General features: G+C 45.4%; 1 protein-coding gene across 1 annotated transcript in view; it reads right to left on the reverse strand.

The window, feature by feature from the left end:
- Positions 1 to 269: 269 nt before the first annotated feature.
- Positions 270 to 19,632, reverse strand: part of Ntf3 (neurotrophin 3) — a 59,583-nt gene continuing 40,220 nt past the window's right edge. The window contains exon 2 of the mRNA XM_005338366.4: positions 270 to 1,374. Coding sequence (XP_005338423.1) covers positions 580 to 1,374 — 795 coding nt within the window. The 3' untranslated portion in view covers positions 270 to 579. The remainder of the gene's footprint in view (positions 1,375 to 19,632) is intronic.

Genomic DNA, 19,632 nt, shown 5'->3' on the forward strand with positions numbered 1-19,632 from the left:
AAAGAAACTTACAAAATTAAAATTGCCAGGTTCGTTGTTATTGGCACAAATCACAATTCTAATTGGCAAGACCAAGAGTAGAAAAAAAAAAAAAAAAAACACAAGTAAGTACTTGGTGGTGTGCTTGCTGGCCAGGAGGAAATGTTAAGCTCAAAGCTACAGGGTATAATTTCAATGGAGGCCATAACAGCTCTTTTAATTAATTAATCCAACATGGAATCTACCAGAAGGGGGATATCACTGTGTTTATACACAACGCCGACATCATCTGATTTTAACAAGTTTACTAAAGCGACAGTCATGGCCTTGACAATACTGAATGCAAAGTACTGGTGTACACAGATTTTACAGAAAGGCTCCTGAGAGCCAGATCACAAAACAAGATTAACAGATGGGAGAGGCCTGGGGGGAGGCAAGCACACTGACTTTATTGAGAAAAAAGCTTATATACTGTAGGGTTGCTGAAGTTTAATAAATAAAGGTCAACTTATAATATATAAAAACAATATAAACATTTATATGCTACATGCATATCATATAATTTAAAGTAATAATTTATATATGGGGAGAGATGCCAATTCATGTTCTTCCGATTTTTCTCGACAAGGCACACACACAGGAAGTGTCTATTCGTATCCAGCGCCAGCCTACGAGTTTGTTGTTTTCTGAAGTCAGTGCTCGGACGTAGGTTTGGGACGTTTTGCACTGAGAGTTCCAGTGTTTGTCATCGATCCCCCTGCAACCGTTTTTGACTGGCCTGGCTTCTTTACATCTCGTTTCATAAAAATATTGTTTGACGGGAGAGTTGCCGGTTTTGATCTCCCCCAGCACCGTGACCTGGTGTCCCCGAATGTCGATGGCCGACGACTTGTCGGTCACCCACAGACTCTCACTGTCACACACAGAGTACTCTCCCCGGTGACTCTTATGCTCTGCATACCGTTTCCGCCGTGACGTTCTGTTGGCCACCACGGGGTTGCCCACGTAATCCTCCATGAGATACAAGGGAGGAGGCTCCAAGGGGGTACTGTCGCTTAGCAGGACTCGGGGGGAACTGTAGCGTCTCTGTTGTCGCAGCAATTCGGTGTCTGTCGCAATCATTGGCTGGAATTCTGACCTGGCAGGTTCTCCCTGCTCTGGCTCTCGGGCTGCCTCTGCTTTCGGCAGGACGTTCTGGTAATTTTCTTTAACATCTACCATCTGCTTGGAGAGCTTGTTTTTCAAAATATCTGCCTGGATCAGCTTAATAATCAGGGAGTTGAGTGAGTCTTCCGGCAAATTCCTTTGATCCATGTTGTTACCTTGGATGCCACGGAGATAAGCGAGAAATATCACATAAAACAAGATGGACATCACCTTGTTCACCTGTAAGATCTGAAAAGGAAATAACGGGTGTTAACGGCAGGCTGCAGCAGCGGAGTCCAAGTCATTCTGGCACCAGCCACCTGAGGCTGAGAATTCCAGAGGGGGCGAAAGAGAGAGGGCACCACCATCCCAAGTAAGCCCTGGACATTCGGAAGGGGCTCTTTCCCCAACCCCTGGGAAACACTGGGGAATGCACACCAGATCTTCTGACTGATAGCTCTCCTAGACAGGCAGCACTGACTGCCTTTGCATTCGGTGTCTGCACTATCCTGCAGCCTGCTGCTGCACGTGGACCATGTCCTGCCACTTCTTTAAACATCCCTTGAGCCCAGAAAGTCAGCTCTACCTTGGCAGACTCTGAAGACTTTAAACCTGAGAAATATAGATATGTAGTTACATTCCTTTACCAGCAGCAGACCCTTATCATTGTCTGAAAAAACATAATTCGATGACTCCCCAACCCCAGCCCCTGAGGCCTTCAAAGGAACACATGGAAGGCAGGGATTGGGTCAGTTGCCTCTATGAGATCAGAAATGGGCCCATCCCTGGCCAGGCCAAACCTGGTAAAGTCTGTTCTCTTGCCACAACCCACACCGCACGAGGGCCCTAGTCTCTGGGTGCTCTGTTAAGCTCTCAGATGGAACATGCATCATCAGGCCACCCAGCCAATCTGCTCAGCCCCCAGAGACTCTCTTCTCAAAACGGCAGCCGTGCAAAGGCACCGTCTGAAGAAGAAGGAAATGTAGAAAAAACTAGTTCCACGTAACAGGTTAGCCTTGCCCTGAACAGCAGGTCAGCCTTGGTTCATTTTCTCCTCCTTTGGATTGTTTCAAGTTTCCATTCCAAAGTGTTTGCTTTAGTGGTTCTATTTCTGATTCTACTATCTCCTTGTTTAAACGGCACTTGAATCTATCAGTGTTCTCTTTCTGTTGCCATAGTAGAGCCTCAACACAGGGCTCCTGTTGAGTCCTTGTGGAATTCTAGAGCTGATCTCCAGACACCTCCCTTGCTGGTCTCTCCCTCAGTGGAGCAAAGCCCAGACTTTCCGAAGGTGTGCGGTAGAAGGAGACTCTCAGGTGGAGGGGGTACCTGAGCTAGTGTTCCTCACCTGGTTCATACCTCCTACATCCACCTTGAGGTATTCATCTTTTAATAATCATCCCTGCCACTTCACTTCATTCTTTAATAATTCATTGCTTTTAAACAGGATGCCTAAACATGGAAAATAAAAACTCTTCTCTTGGTTCACCTTTGGTATTTTCAGAAAGACTTCACTAAGTCCAGGGGGAAAATACAGAGGAAATAAACAAAGATGGCAGGAGAAAAAGAAAGGAACCTGCTCCACAACACCAGGTCTGCTCCTAGGTCACAGACACGGCCTCCTTCCTGGTCTGTCTGAAATACTGGCTTGCTCTCTTGTCCCCAAAGGCCAGCAATTTTGTAGATACTGTGTTGGAATTTCCTCCCCCTGGCTCCTGGCCTGTCTCAGTGATAAGGGAACCATCTTCCCTCTCTGGGAACCACTCGCTGGACAGCTGACTCCTTCAAGGTCAAAATTAAGAGAAGGATTCTAGTGTAACTACCCACCCCTAGAGATTGCTCTAGGAATTGCATTATCCCAGGAAAATGGTTCCCACAGGATAATTAATACACTCTGTGGACAAGTTTTATTTCCTGCAGTCTTGCAGGACCAACAAAATGAAACTTGAACAAAACAACAACAACAACATGGGATATATGCCACTAAAATCACCATCCCTCTCTCCCTGCCAAAAAAGAATGCAGCTATGATAAAGTCATTTGGGACTGAGAGACTACCAAAAAGTATATTTAATCTCTCTAAAGCCCAGCTACTGTAAGGTAAGAATACATTGGGTACTTAGTCACAGGGAAAACAAATCAAGGAGATGGGCAGGGGTCAGATAAAAAGAACATCTAAACTAATGCCTTGATTTCTGTGTTAATCGGCTTTCTGTTACTATAACAAATACCTGAGATAAACAACGTAGAGAAGAGAAAGGTTTATTTTTGGCCCACGATTTTAGAGGCTTCCGTCTATGATTTGTTGACCCTATTGCTTTGGGTCTATGGTGGCATATCATAGGGTGGCAGCACATGGCAGAGCAAAACCACTCGAGGCCAGGAGAGAAAAGAGAAAGACACTGGGGTTCCAAAATCCCCTTCAAAGCAAACACTCCCAATGACCTAAAGACTTCCTACTAGCACCCACCTCTTCAAGTTTCATTACGTCCCCAAAACACCAAACTGGGGATCAAGTCTTTAACACATGGCCTTTGGGTGACATTCGAGATCCAAGCTGTAGCAATTCTATAGATAAGGGAAACGCTGACTACAGCTTAAAGAAGAGGAGAGAGACAGATAGGGAAGTGACAGGGTTCTTTGCATTCTGGGCTTGACTTCTCTTTTTGTTAACTGTAGTAAGATTGGGCTCATATGTCCCATGCTTCAATCTCAATCACTATTTCTGCATGTACTGTTCTCTTTATTTTACTCACTTTTATGACCTCTCGTTGAAATTGTACTCATTCTTCATAAGCTGTCTTTTCTGTAAAGCTCTCCCAAGATCCTCAACAGTAGCAACTATGCCTCCCTTGCCTTCTCTCAGCCATTCTCCAAATGGCCGTTGAAGCATCCCTCATAGCGTTATGTAGTGTGGGTATTACCCAATTAGTATTAATGTGGGCCCTACCCAATCCTGCATCCATCCTCTTTCTTACCATCAAATCAAAAACCTTGCCATGATTCTCTGGTAAAAGCAATGGGAACACACCATGTGCAGGCTGGTGAGTGTTTCTAAATTATTTGCAAGGCTGCATCAAACCCTGCAGGCTTTTTGTGGGCTCCATTTTGATTATCTGCTATTAGTTTGTTTTGTTTTATTTTCATAGGGAGCAAGCCCAAGAATGTCAGTGACAAGACTTCCCAAAACACAGAATCTAGACAACCTCCTCGTTTTTATAGATATGGAAACTGAGGTCTGCAGCAGTGGTGAAGTCAGATTGCTAATTAATGACAGAGAAGAGTGAGAGGGGACACTAAGTTCTTGGGCTCAACAAAATCTGGTGGCTTGTGGGTGATCAGGTTACTGTGAGGGATGGATAAAGAACTTCCTATGAAATCACTCAGGACAGTACCCGTACCTAGTGAGTACACCAGAAATGTGAACTTGAACATGAACCTGAGTTTGCTGTGGCAACAGGAGGGGCCCTTGCTGAATGCACACATGTGGGACCAAGCATCTGGAGAATTTCTTTCTCTACATCTGGCTCGCAGCAATCTGAACCAGCATGGTCTCCACAAGGCTTTTCCTCAAATGCCATTGCTCATAAGTGATAGGACCTCAGTCTGGCCACCCTGGTTGTGGGAGAAGAAAAGTATCATGAACTGGAAGCACACAGACTTTTCCTCAAATGCCATTGCTCATAAGTGATAGGACCTCAGACTGGCCACCCTGGTTGTGGGAGAAGAAAAGTATCATGAACTGGAAGCACACAGACTGGGAAAAATAAGGAACAAGTGTAGGGACATGTGAAGGGGTGCTTCTGAACCTGCTGGGAGAGAGAGAGGAGGCTGAGTTGGTCTCTTTTGATTACTAAGACTTCATTTCCCACCCCATCTCCTGGAGTGGGCTTTTCCTGGGAGACTATTTCCCTGGATGGGGAATGGAAACAGGCATTAGTGGTTCAACCCAGGTAAGGCACAGCAGTTTCTGCTTAAGGGGACTTCTCTCATACTCACAGTCCTTTGTAGAAACCCCCATGTAAGCCATTATCCTACTGTATTAGTATTGCCAGTCTGTCTCCTCCTGGATGACAGGGACCATTATCTTTTCACCCAAAGATCCCTCATGCCCAGCACAAGGCTGCGCACCCTGCAGAATTTCAATGTCTGCTTATTGAATGAGCGCCTGTGAGGATCAGGACCTGCCCAAGGCACTGCTCACGGGCCTGCATGGGCTTCTGCCAAGTCTGGGTTTGGAAGCCAATCAACTCTGCCTTCTTTTCCCAAAGAAAATACAGGCCCTGGCTCTGAAGCAGGCCATGGGTCCCCAGGCTCTTCTTGGCTATAATTAGAAAAAGACCTGTTAAAGACCTCAGTAAAACCCCCTTCCTATACTCTCCCTAGTGCCCATTTCCCCTGCTCAGAGTTTTCCAAGATCCCGACCAATATGCACATGCTGTTTTCCTCGCTTAGAAATGCTTTCCCACATATGGTGTTTTCTCAGTCCCCGGAGCAACATTCCTACAAGGTTTCACCATCCCTCAAAATACTCAAAAGAGAGCAATTTCTGATTCCTCCTTTTTGGCTCAGTTTACAATACACACAGAGGGTTTCTGGGTATCCACGAAGCAGCTGAAATGGAAAAGGAAGCCAGGGTAGAGAGTGGTGCAAGATCTGAGGCCAAGGCAACCTGTGCCTGTCCTGACATGGGCTGAGATGGGGGTGCCTCCTTCGGGTTCCAATTCACCTGTCCAGGGCTAGCCTCCTGACACAGGGACATCACTCCTGACCATGGACCCACAGACCCCTTTTGCTGCCCAGGTAAGGAGTAAATGTTTATCCTGATGAGATCAAGAATGAAAATGCTATGGGCCTGATTAGAATGAGGACTGGTGCACATGAAATCTTTAATCCTGATAGCAACCTCACAGAGGTAGGTATTTTTTGCATATTCCATTTCATATGGGAAAACAGAGGCACGGGGAAGTTAAATAACTAGCTAGTAAGCAGCAGAATCAGGATTTGAGTAGTCTGGTGCTAGAGTTCATGTTCTTGATGATGATACTATGCTACGCCTGTCTTTTCTGCTTTCATTCTAGAGAATTTATTTCCAGAGAAAGCTCAGGTTCCAAGCTGGGAGCCAGGAGCCAGGAACCAGGACAGCTGCCAGTTAGCAAGTTGAGAGCCACCCCAAGAAACCTCAGTCCTAGGCAGAGTTTCTAGGGATCTGAGGCCACCACTTCTGAATTTCCTCCCCATATTCACTGTGAAAGCATTTGCTCATGAAAGTAAACACAATTTGGTTGACCCCTGTCCCTCCTGGGCTTGATACTGTCCAAAGCAGTCCCTCTGGAGGTCACCCGTCCTTGCAGAAGTCACATGTTGTACAGGGCCAAGCACTTGGATATACCAACCCATGTCCTGGGTTTGTGGCCATCCCTGGAAACTTGGGTGACTTACAAAGTCAGAAAGGATCTGTTTTAGCTTCCCTCAGAGAGGAATCATGAGATCGAACGTGAAAGCAGTTTTTAAATTTGCCAAATTCTGAATATGCAAATTCATTATTTCTTGTACAGACACATCCTCTGGAGGCAACTGGGTCCTCTGGCTGGGGTCAAAGAAGACACTGTTCAACTGCATCCAGAAGGGCCTAATTCTCTGGAGAATTTCTGGGGCTATGACATGGTCTCTGACTAATGCTAAGGGCTGCAAAGACTACATCCTGCTGGATAACCCTAATATCTTGCTCGGGGAATGCAAAGGGAGAGAGGTGGGAAAGCAATAGATTTAAAGTAGAATGACCAAAAGGAAAGGAATGTAGTGGAAATATTAAACTAAGACTTATAAAAGACCAGCTGAGCTTGTTCCCCAAATCTTAACTGCCAAATTAATTCACACTGGCTGTGTTCTGATCACAGGTCCTGAGGCTTCAAAATTAGTCAGTGGGGTCACATGAAGATGTTCTGACCCATGACAAGGCTGGGAACTGGGAGAGAGAGAGATGCTGGTGGAGCCTCTCCGTGGGGGGTTGGTCTGGTTGGGGTTAATCTCTTTATTAATGATCCGGAAGTAGAGAGAGGAAAAAGTGGCAGATTAATTAAAATGCACAGATGATGCCCAGAGGGAAGTTGCTACAAACACCAGTGAGAACAGACCAATTAGGCTCCAGCACCCATGGGGGCTGGCAACCTGGAAATAGCATGGTTAGATTCGAAGTGGAAACATGCAGGTCGACTCACTGGGGGCAAGAGGCATCCAAAACCAACAAGGGAGGGAAGTGCTTGTAAAAGATGAAGGGAGGGAGCGACTTGGAATTGCTACAAGGAGTAAATGAGGAGTGAACTCACATGAATGGGGCTGGGTGGATTTCCACAGCGCCTCTTCCTTCCCCTCAAGTTCTACGTTTTTCATCTCATTCACTCTTAGCATACTGTGGTGGTGGTGGCGGGGGATGTGCCCTGACACTTCCTATCTTATGAAGCACAAAAACAGACAAACCCTGAGGGCAAGGAACACAGTCATGTGACTGCTGCCAAAAGATGCAGACCAGCATGCTCTAAATTTTCAGAACACCAAAAGCAAATCAGCTGCGCTCTCTGCCTATATTTGGTGAGAACTCATTTGAGATCCCCGGACACCAGGCAGGTCTGCATCAAACAGGCAAGAGCAGTGCCAGGGAAGCAGATTCTATCCACTTTAATTCTCCAGGCAGTGTTAAAATGTAACACTTGAAACTCAGGGCACAGAAACTGATTGACAAGGTTAACCCTTGGGTCCAAGATCAGAAACAGGACAAGGTCCTCAAAGTTCAGGGATATCGGTTTCCCAGCCGACACAGGGCATGTGTGCAAGAGATGGCACATTCCAGGATGAAATGAAATGAAATGAAATAGCCTCACAGGGTTGAATCACCTCTCTTAGAAATCACCTCTCTTAGTCCTTCCTGGAGCCATACAATAAATAGGTCCCCTGAATGGTAGAGAAGGAGCCTATATTCCTAAAGAAGGAATATATTCCTGAAGAAAGCTGTGTATACTGAGATGGAGGTGGAAAGCTGTGAGTTTACTCTGTACTGCTGCTGGAAGAGGAATTTTTACATCGTTCAAAGCATACCCAACTCTGGCCCCAAGGCAGTGAGCGATGGAAGGTATGGCACATGTCAAAACAATGTGCACCGGCAGCTCCAGCACGGAAGGTAGTGCACTCACTCCCCAGGCCAAGGAGCTCTCGGGCTTAGCCCCATCTTGGCAGAGAGATCTGAAAGGAGCTTGGTATGCCGACAGGAGCCCCAGGAAACTTGGATTTACTTGATCCTTTGCATACCACTAACATGGCCAGAGGGTGGACTAGGAAGGACTTCGGAGAAAATCTGAGTCAATCCAGCTATTGGCTATAATGGTATTATCTAGTAAATTTAGTTTTTTTTTTTTTTGTTTGGGGCATTCACATTCATCTCCCACTGTGCACACAAGGTTGCATGTGTGGGCTTGTACATACACACACGTCTGGTACTCATGGAAATGAGGATTGATGGGTTTATAGTCAGTCTATTTTCAAGTGGTATCATTTCATGGTCTCAGACATTCTGATTTGAGTTATTTCCTGCATCTGAGTTATCTCCATTCTCTATGGGTGAAAACATACCAGGGAAAGTTGCTTTATATGCACAGACTGCTGGACACATTGGCATTAACAAATAACTTTGGCTCCAGAGAAAAACCACCCCAAGTCAACCTTTTTGTTTTATATGTATGCTTCTTATTTGAGTAAATTTCAGGCATATACCTTTGCCTGAAAAATGCTGTACAACTATAAGTCATACTAGCACAAGGTAGGCAGCTAATTGATTTTTTAATACTTAGAATAAGTAAGGACGATAATGCTGCTGCTGCTGAAGTATCTACCTTGTCTACCCAGCCAAGAATGAGTTTCAAAATGGCAGAAGAACAAAGCCACTATGTCTCAAGAGTTAGAAGCTAAGGAAATCCCCAAAGCAGGACTGCTATTCCTTTCACTCTCTGGTTGCCTCTTCCAAACCAAGACTGTAGCTGGCCTGGCAATGCCCAAACCAGCATAGACGGGATCAACAAACCACACTGGTTTGGCCCAAGAGGACTTGGCTGCACTTCTCCTGTGGGCTTCTTCCTTTGCGCTCCATGATCAGGCCTGCATCACGCTGCCCGCTCCCTGCACAGCCAGCCTCCTTCCACTAGGAGGAGCACCGGCTCACTGAAGCACTGGTCTGGATGCCCCATCCAGGAAGCCATGCTGTCTGAAGACTGTTGGGGCCTCAGCTGTCTTTTGCTCTGCTGCATGTCTCTCCCTCCACTCACCATAGTCACCATCATTCACCTGAACACTTCTATAGACTGGAAACTGAGGTAGAATAGAGGTCTAGCTGGTAATTTTCTACATCCATTCTGACCCATTCATGTGGTGATGCTGAGATGTACACACAGGAGAAAACCAATCTTTCATCCAAATCAAAGCTTGTGGCAGGTGCTTAATAAACACAGACTCCAATTTTAAGCAGTCTAGTGACTTTCTAGCAGCGGGGCAAGACTAAAAACCAACCCAGGGCTGGTTCTCTGAAAGCAATTTTGGCATAAACATGCTAAACCCAAAGCTGCCTCTAATCACAGACACAAGTTGTAATGATCCCTTGTAAGAAAGGCTAATGTTCACTGAGCCACACCATATGCTAGACTTTGTGGAACACTTTACATGGATTATCTCAGTTAATCCTCACAGATACAATTATTATCCCCACTTTGCAGCTGAGGAGACTGAGGCTCAGAGGGATTAAGTAATTTTGCTCAGGCTTACACATCAATGGAGAACCACAGCCAGGATTCAAACCCATCTGTGTGACCCAACAGCCCGAAATGTGTAGCCAAATCACATAACAACTTCCCAATTCACTGTGGTCCAAGGCACCCTTGCAGCACACTCAGCAGTGAGCACCCTACTGGCATCAATGTTTCTTTCACTTTTTTAGAGAAAAGACATTCTAGACAGGTCCTCAGAAACGTAAAAAGACGAATCGCATAGTCCAAGACTACAACATTGGTTCGTTGTGGCTGAGAAGCGTATTTATTCCACATCCGCTTGTGGGCTTCTTTATGTAAGCTTTCATTTTTCAAATATAGAATTTTCCTTTCCTCTTTCCTCATCTGATGGTAAAGAAAATCAAGAATCCAAGGACTCTTTTTAAAAATTGGCCCGAGTTTTGAAGGTGAGACAGTTCTGACTCTGGTTTCACAGGTTGCAATGTATTTGTGGTTGATGAGGACAAGCAAAATAATGTGAACATTTGGCAAAACTCCTGCTTTGATATATTCATTAAGCCAACTCCTCCACTAACTAGCTTTGCATCTGGAGGAGAATAATTGCTTATCAGGGGGTCTTGATTCCGAGAGCAACATTTCTCCCACAAGGGTGCCACCTGGTATTTTGGGCAGGACAGGTCTTCATTGTTCAGTTGTGCTCCCCACACAAGCAACTCAGGTTCTCACCTACAGCAAGGAACTCAGATTCTCATCTATAGCATGTCCTCCAGTCGTGGTGACAACCATTTAAAAAAAAAAATGATGTGAAGTTTTCTAAACACCATTTGGGGACACCTTACCACTTCTGGTTAAGAATCATATAGCACAGTGCTGGGAGACTTAGTTGTTTTGGGATTGTTGACCCCTTTTAGAATGTAATAAAGCCCAAGAGGTCACCCCTTTGTATCAGGGCAAAGTCATGATTGTTTTGACGAATATGGCATGTCAACATCAATGTTATGTAACTTCCGAGGCTAGGTTCTAAAAGGTTCTATGTCTTTGGACTCGTTCGTGCAACTCTGAGCTGCCACGTGGGTCTAAGGATCCAGAGGCCACTGAGTTGAAAGGGATTCCCAGGAAGCTCAGTCTTTTGGCCATCCCTGATAAAGCACCAGTCTTGCAAATGAAACTGACCTGGATGATCCAGATTAGTCTATCCGCCAGCTGAATGTCCCCAAGTGAACTCAGAAAAACCATGCAGCCCACTTCTGCCCAAACTTCTGACCCATGAAATCAAAAGAAATGCTACAACAGTTGTTTTCCTAAGTTTTGGGGTGGTTCATTATAGTGCAAAAGATAGGCAAACAACCACAGTTGGAAAAAACTACTGGGGATTCGAGGTGTTGACTTTTAGTGCCAATAAAGACATTTTATAAAATTTTCTCTGAAGGATCCAATTAAATTCTTGAATGAGGATCTAAAATGATCTCTGGATTATTACCGGTGCACTACTAACTACTTAACTCTGAAAGCATGAAGAACATGGAAGCTCCGGGTCCTGTCAGTCATCTGAAAGTAGAACCTAGCTGAGCTTCTATAACCTTAACAGGCCTGGCTGAAAGTGTGGAACCACCCTGAGACTTCAGGGTAAGCTGGTGTAAGACAGAAACAGAGGAAAGAAGAGTCAGAAAGTGTGTGTGTGTGTGTGTGTGTGTGTGTGTGTGTGTGTGTGTGTGTGTGTGAGAGAGAGAGAGAGAGAGAGAGAGAGAGAGAGAGATGCTTTTATGAACAGGACATTCAGCTGAGGCAAAGGCCCTGGACAGGTGGCTTTTTATACCTGGCTAGGGAAAAGGGAAGGTAGGAGAGATTGTCCCTACAAAGCCTCCACTACTATAGCTCCAGAGGTGTCTGCACTTAGATTGGAGTTACAAACTGTTCCACCGGCCACCCCCCCCCCACCAAGGCTAGTTCAATTCCCACACCACCTTACATTTTCACTGGGTTTCAAAAAGAGCTTCCTGGAAGTGCTGCAGAGGCCCACAAAGCAGGCCATCATGATCCTACAAGCCATCTGTACCTTGTCCTGAGAGTGGCTGAGGTCATGCCCAGGAGCACTGTGAGCAGAGGCTGGGAAGAGGAGAAAATCCAAACAATACAAGTGCTGAAGGGGAACAGCCAGTGTGTGTGAGTGTGAGTGTGTGTGCCTATGTCTGTGCGTATCTAAGTGTGGTGCAGGGGCGTGGTGGATGTCTGAGTGATGTCCATCTGGATGTGCATGTGTCTGGGGGGGTGTGCCTGTGTGTATCTGGCTGTCTTCGTGGGGGGGGGTGTGGTGTGTTGGGTGTTGGGAGAAGGCTGCTGCAAAGGGGAGATGACACACTGGTCGAAGGGATCAGAAAACTGGGGTCTCCTCCCTCCCAGCACCCCACGCTATCACAGAAAATTCTTGGGTGAATCTTTCTGCCACCTCCCTGCAGTCATCAGTTTGCTCTTGTACAAAGCGAGGGGACAGAGCAAACCACCCGGACCCATTCAGTGCCAGCAGTGGGTCTGTCCTCAGGGGTCTAAAGCCAGGCTATGGTCCCCTCGAGCAGAGAAGTGAGCTGGCTCTGGGGTCCTTCTTACCCCCCAGGCCACACTGGTGCTGCCAACTCTGAGCAAGGCACCTGGCTCTAGTGACTTTCCTGGGTCCTCGAACAGGAAACATGTAAGGACAGGCAGGAGAAAAGCCGGGGAGATAGAAAGAAACTCTGGGTCAAGTTTGCATTTCTCATTATTTCTCCAACCCTTCTCAAATTCCTTTTGTTTAGAAAGCTCCTTGAGTTTCTGAAGGCTCCCCTCCCCCACCCCACCCCCCTGAAAAACCCAAGGAGCTCCTCCAGCCTGTAACCCTTCCGGATAACATGTTCCATATGTCGGTCACTCTCTGCAAGAGACGTTTGCACTCACTTTTCTGATCATTTACTCCGTGGTCTCCCCACACTGCCTCTCTCCAGAGCAGTTTCCCCCAAACCCCCTTTAGGGCCCTTTGTCCAAGAGGCAAGGAGCAGTATCAGGCAGGGGGAATCTGCTGTCCCTCCCAAGTCAGCTCCCATTCAGGATTCCTGCAGGGCCCCAGAGTGGGCCGGCCTCTGCTCCCACCCACCCTCCACTGACAGCTGCAGGGAGACCCTCCTTTAAGCGCTGGGGCTAATTGAGCAGTGCTCTGACTGAGCTTGCCACCTTCTTTGCTTAGGGCATGCTTTTCCAGCAAGGCAACACAGCATGCTATTGTCTTTCTTTCCCACCGGGTGACCCACCATGGTAAATAAAGGCTGAAGAAAATTTTCCAACACAACTCCCAATGCTCCCTTTGTGGATGCAAACCCACATTCTGTGCCTGACCCCTAACCCGGGCACCACCAGCCCAACCCTCCCTTCTTTCTCATACTTTTTTTTTTGTGTGTGTGTGTGTGATTTGAGTTTGACAGCTTGAGATCAATGCAGAGCACAGCCTCACACTAATTTTGGTGGGTTCCCAAAAGTCAGATGAAGGTGGGCCTCGGCACCTTGGGAGGGATGGAGTTGCGAGGGCTGGAGATGACTTCAGATTAGTCAAGGGAACCTGAACATGGCTTGTCATTCCTCTTCCTTGGAAGGTTTCACATTCCTAGGGATGTTCCAGGGATCCAATAGAGGGCACTTTGAAATGGGCAGGAGGCAACCCCTCAACCTTACAAAAGGAGGCCAGAGCAAGTGGGTGAAGCGGAGGCCCCAGGGGCCAGACTGAGAAGATCAAGTATTTCCAAGGGGATACACAGGTCTTGGTCAGAGATGCACCTGGGATACACATGGAAGAACCATCAACTCTCTCTCAAAGGAAGAATGACAGATTGAACACCTGTACTGTGTTGGGTATGATTTAAAACTTACATCTCACTGTCTGTAGCTTTTGGGGAGAGAGGTTGAGAAAACTATGAAGAGAGGGTGTTTCTATTTTAAAACTGAGAAATCCAGGGCAGAGCGGAGTGAGTGATGGTTAAAATCTGTCACAGCTAGAGGCAAAACTACAACCAGAACTCCAGCTTTCTGATTCCTGAGCCTCTACTTTTCCTAAAAGATTCCTCCCTATAGTATCAAAGTCCTAGATGCCTATGAGGACTGAAGAAGTAGAGGCTCTCTACCCAGCTGCTGAACTCAGGCAGAAGGCCCCCATATCGACAAAAGGCAGGTTACATGTTTTTGTCTTCCCCCAGTTATCTGTGAAGCACCAGTTTATACAAAGTGGATCATTTCTTTTCAAAGCTGGACTACAAAAAAATATATATACATCTCTTGCCTGTATTAGCCCAAGTTGCCCATGCACTTCTCTCTGGTTCTAACAGAAAGGTTAGCATCCCAGCCTCACCTAACCCTTCCTCCCCTGCCCCCAATCTTGGCTCTATTTAGTCTGAAGATTTATTGTATTCTGGAGATCAAACAACAAGTTAAGCAAAAGTGGGTGTAAAAAAAAATCCTACTCAACAATACCTGCATTAAGAAAATGGCAACAATAATAAAGGAAAATCGTTTGATGATGGGTTTGGATGATGCATGAGGGCTAATGAGACAACTCAGCTAATGTAATTAGGGGGTCTGACTCCTGAAATCCCAATTATGCTGATGGGCTTGGCAAAGATCCCTGCAATATGGAGCTAATAAATGGATTAACGTGAAGGGTAAGTGGAACCCCAGGATGTGCAGGAATGTGCCCTGACACCGTGATAGACGTGTAGCTCATGGGGCCAACAAGGATCTGATGAATTAAAGTGAAAGAAGGCTGAGCCCCCCCAGTAGGCAGAAATTTCTGGCCAACAGACTAGCTCTTCTGCCACTGGACCAATGGGCAAAATGTTACAGCCATCTGGTTTCAGGGATATCTATTGGGTTTATTACAAAGAACACTATTGTGATTTCCCAGGCATGCAGTCTAAATGAGCAGATTAACTGGATTGACGAAAGGAAACCTCAAAAGTGCTTCTTTCAGACCTGAGGGTCTGCGATACTATGTTCACATGGTGAAGGCAACACATTCCACCACGGGAGGTGGACAGGGCCCTAGACCTGAGAACAGCTAGTGACCTCCACCCTAATGTGGAGCAAGTCATGTGGCTGGTGGGGAAGGGATTGCTGCTGCCTGTGGTTTCACTGAAGGGTCTGGAAATCCTTTATATTACTGGCATTGATTCAGAATGTAGAACTTTTGATCCTATAACATGATACATTTTAATTCCCCTTGGTGATGTTAATAATGTAGTTGGCTAATACCACGCTAACAGAATTTATGACGCCTGAACTCCTCCAAGAAAAAGAAGTAGTAATCATTATGGCTATGCAGGTGGACTGTAGTCTGTGCCCGATTAATGCCACCAAAAAGGCTGAATGCAACCTTGAATCAAATTATATTTTAAAGATTATGAGTTTGCAATAAAAAAATCTTATTGTGAATTTCTCTTGAAAGAAGTACATAACCATTCTTCAATCTAAAGAATTATATACTGAACTAGTTTTAGATGATAACAAAGTACGCCTGTAAATGTGAAGCAACTATGCTGTAAGTACATTACAGTTCCATCATGAGCACATATGTTTTGAGATTATATAGTCTTCACCAAGGGAATAAGACATAGTTTTCTATTTGCTCTTCAACTATCTGGGTGCCCTGTTGATGTGCATTATTCCCTCTGGCTAATTCCTCTCGAAGACTAGAAATCTGGAAGAAGAAAAGAGGCAGAAGAATTTCTTGATGTAAGTTCCCATTTTTCCACCCCTCTCTTAAATGATGCTATGCTAAATTCCAATAATATATGACACTTCAGTCTTCTCAAACATCCCGGTAAGAAACATAAGGAAAAGAAATCACCCCCTCTGTACTTGAGTACTTATCCTCTGCCAGGAACCATCTTAAAAATTCTATAATCACAATCTGATTTGATTGGGATAGGTCCTATAGTCTACAATCTTTTATCTAAAACCCTGTATGATACCTGACATCCTCCATGGGATTGGAGGTAACATCTCATGATTAAATGCATTAATTTCCTGCTGCAAAATTATAAATATTCACCTAAGTGAAATAAAGATGTCAACTTAGGTCAGATTTTGCAGCTCAGTGAGTTTGCTATAACCTTTAGAAATGACTGAGTTTTCAGAGCTTCCTGTGAGTTTCACAGTTGTCAAGAAAAGACTAGGAATGTGTACTATTTTATTTGATAAATGAGGAAACCAAGCCCAGGAGAGCCTGCCTGAGGCCTCACTGTGCACTTCCTATAGCCATGACTAGTAGCAGGGCTGGGATTAAGACCTAGGCATGTCTGTTACCAAACTCCATGTTCTCCCGCACCAGACCTTGCACTGATGTTCTCCATCATGGGGACAAGGAGAAGGAACACACCTTGAAATGGTTTTCTGAGGAATCAAACTAAACAGTGACTGCATAGACCTTTGTTATGTTCAAAGCATTTTTTCCTTAAATACATTTTCCTAGAGAGATTATTTTTCCTTACTATAAAAAAGTAATGTGAGCATATTAAAGAACACAAAGCATTTTAAAAACACAAAAGTTGATAAAGAAGCCTTTCGGTTCCTCCAAGTATCTTTATGGAATATTTATGTCCAGCTTTTGTAAAACACATGCTAAATTTTTCTATGCATTTCACAGATGACATTGTTTAATACATACCATTCTGTAACTTTCTTATTTTGCTCAATAATATACTCTAAGAAGTCTTCCATTGTATTAAAATTCTACCCAGACAAAATTTTAATGGCAACACAAAATGTTCCATACCAAGGTGTCATGAGTGACTGGATGATACTCCCTCTTGTTGGATATCTATTATTTCCAATGCTTCACTCTCATACATAATACTGCAATAAATCTCTACCTGTGCAAAGCTTACTATGAGTCCCAGTTATTTTCATGGTCCCTCATTTCAGCCAATCCCTAATCTCTGGTCATATCTGCCTTGCATTTCTCCACTCTCAGATCAGTTCAAACATCTCTTCTCCCAGCCCCCACACACCCTGCACAGAGGGGGAATGTAGCATATATACTGTTTGGTACCAAACAAATTTCTGTTCTCAAGGTCAGCTCAGTCCTTGCTGTAGATCAGCAATTCGTTATTGTTGTTTTTCCTACATGAGGTCTTTCTTCTATTCCCTTTAACAGTTCTTGTCTGCTCAAGCCATGTGTACCAGAATATGAAAAGTCTTGCCAAAACAAACAAAAAACCCCAAAAACCAAAAAACAAGCAGGAGTCCCTCAGGCAGAAACTTCTTCAAGTTTCCAGTCACAGACCTACTTAAATGTGTAAAATTAAGGTGACCAGATATTTCATCATCCAAACCAGTACACTTTTGAAAGTGAGCGAATCTGAGACGTAAAATGGCAAATTTCCTATTCCAACAAACAGTTACTCAAGATTTTTTTTCAGGCACAAAACCCCAGGACCTAAACTAAAATGAACTTTAAAGACTAGCTGAACCAAAGTCTTCCTTGAGCAGAACCTGAAGAACGAGAGCCCCGCTGATCTAGATTACAAGTGCTTCAGTCAACAGCTGATGATGGACCAGAATTACAGAGACCGGAAACTCCTCAGTTGTGACACAACTGCAAGGACCTCTGGGTGGACCCAATAATTGGTATCGACTGTTCCACCAATCAGCTCTCTATATTGCCTTCTACCAACTGATGGGGAGACAGATGGGAACATGTGTCCTGTCTCCTCACCAGTCAGCCTTCATAGAAGCTCTTTTTGCAAAAACTTGGATCGCTTGTATTGGCCTCTATGCACATGAAGCAGGAAGCCCTTGCACAATATCAAAAGGGGGCACTTAAGAATTTTGTTGGAGTAACAACAGCACAGTAGCTGGACTGCCCTAGGTCAACCAGGATATATATAGCCCTAACTTCCACTGAGTAGCAGTCGTCCTTGTCACTCCCCCACCCCACCAATGGCTCTACCCTGACGCTCTGGGACCTGTTCCTCCCACTTCCTCAGAAGCTTACTCCTTATCACCATAACAATCAGAGCTCCCCTCCCAGTCCTATCTTCAACATGTCCCTCTACTGGGTTCCCAGCCTTACTACTCGATGCTCCAGGAGTTGACAAATTTGGGAAAAGAGAATAAAAATTAACCTCTAGCTACAACTACTCAATTCTAGGCCTGCATAAGAGAAGAGTGCCACATCCATCAGGGACCTCCACTTGTGAACAGGAGCCTTGTCCCCTCACGTCATTACCACCAGCATCAAGTCCTTAATGAACATTCCCCCCCCACACACACACACACTGCCCATGGCCCCAGGTATCACTGAGCTCATGTTAGGGGCTCTGTTTTCTTTCCGTCCTGCACATCTGGACAGGGGGATCTCTTCCTCCAACTGCTGCGACAGCTCCCCTCAATTTTCCTCCTACCACTGTCATTACTAACCTTTTCACCTGTTTCATGTGGTTTCCCAACACTGTCAGTGAGCTTCTCTGTGGTGGTGAATGCAGTCCCCTTCACCCTGCTCATGTGTGGATAACTTCCACATCCACACCTGGGCACAGGTCTCCGCCCTGCACTCCGAACTTGGAGATCCAGTTGCCTACAGGACATCTCCACTTGGGAACTTTGGAGGCATCTCAAGAGCAGATATCCAAAGCTGAAATCGCCATCTGACCTCAAATCCTGCTCTTCCTACCCCCTCCTCCATATTCTTCCAGGAAAGGATAGCACTAGAGATCATGCCTGAGTCCTCTCTCTTCCCTTTCCCCCATATCAAATTGATCCTTAGGTCCAGTTGATTCTGCCTCCTCCTAGTTCTCAAAAGCCATCCTTCTTGTCTCTATAGCCCATCCTCCTCTTTCCTGGATTACATCAAAGACTCTTTAATGGTTTCTGAGACCTGACATAGCCATCTCCCAGTTTCTCCATCATTTCTTCTGCACCCTGGAATGGAATGGTCTTTCTAAAGTTAAGCCAAATGAGGTCACTCCCCAGCTGGAGACATTTCTCTTCTCTGCAACCTTCAAGGTGAAGCTAAACCTCTTCAGGATGGCACGAGGCTCTTGGTTGGGCCTCTCTCCCCAGCCTCATGTCCAGTTGTCCTCTCTCACACAACCGCACTGGGGGACTTCAATTCTTCCAACATCCCATGTGTGCTCTCACCTGAAAATTTCCCTGACTGCTCCCTGTGCCTCAAATCTCCTTTCTCCTCCTCTTTCCCTAACTTCTGTATCCATCTGCTCACATATCACCACCTGAGAAAGACTTCCCCTCAGCACTTACCACGTACCTCCCTCAATTAACTGTGAGCTCTCTTTGTATGCATTTTGATAATCTCAGCACTACACTGATACCAGTTCATAGCAGAGCTCAATAAAAGATCCCTAGACTCCAATTCACTCGATCAAAGGGATGAATGAAGCTCTCAAGGAACATGACCATTGATATTTCTGACCTGGTATAATTATTGTTAGCACTCCTTCTCACTCTCAAGGGTGCTAGACTTTGGATAATAAATTTCATGCTCGCTCCAGTGCAAAGGCTCTTGTTATAGAGTGCCCACACTTCCATTCAGAGTTAAGAGAGATGAAGTGGTTGGAGTGAATCAGAGAGGGACGGAGTTGAGGGTGTGTATGTGAGGGTAAGGATGGGAAAGGAGTTTCTGGCTGTCCTGGGAGATGGGGGATGGACACAGGAGATCTCATCTATAGAAGTGCATGTCTGCAAGTGTAAAGGAAAAACTAAG

Source organism: Ictidomys tridecemlineatus, chromosome 6, assembly GCF_052094955.1.
Source record: "Ictidomys tridecemlineatus isolate mIctTri1 chromosome 6, mIctTri1.hap1, whole genome shotgun sequence".
NCBI lineage: Eukaryota > Metazoa > Chordata > Mammalia > Rodentia > Sciuridae > Ictidomys > Ictidomys tridecemlineatus.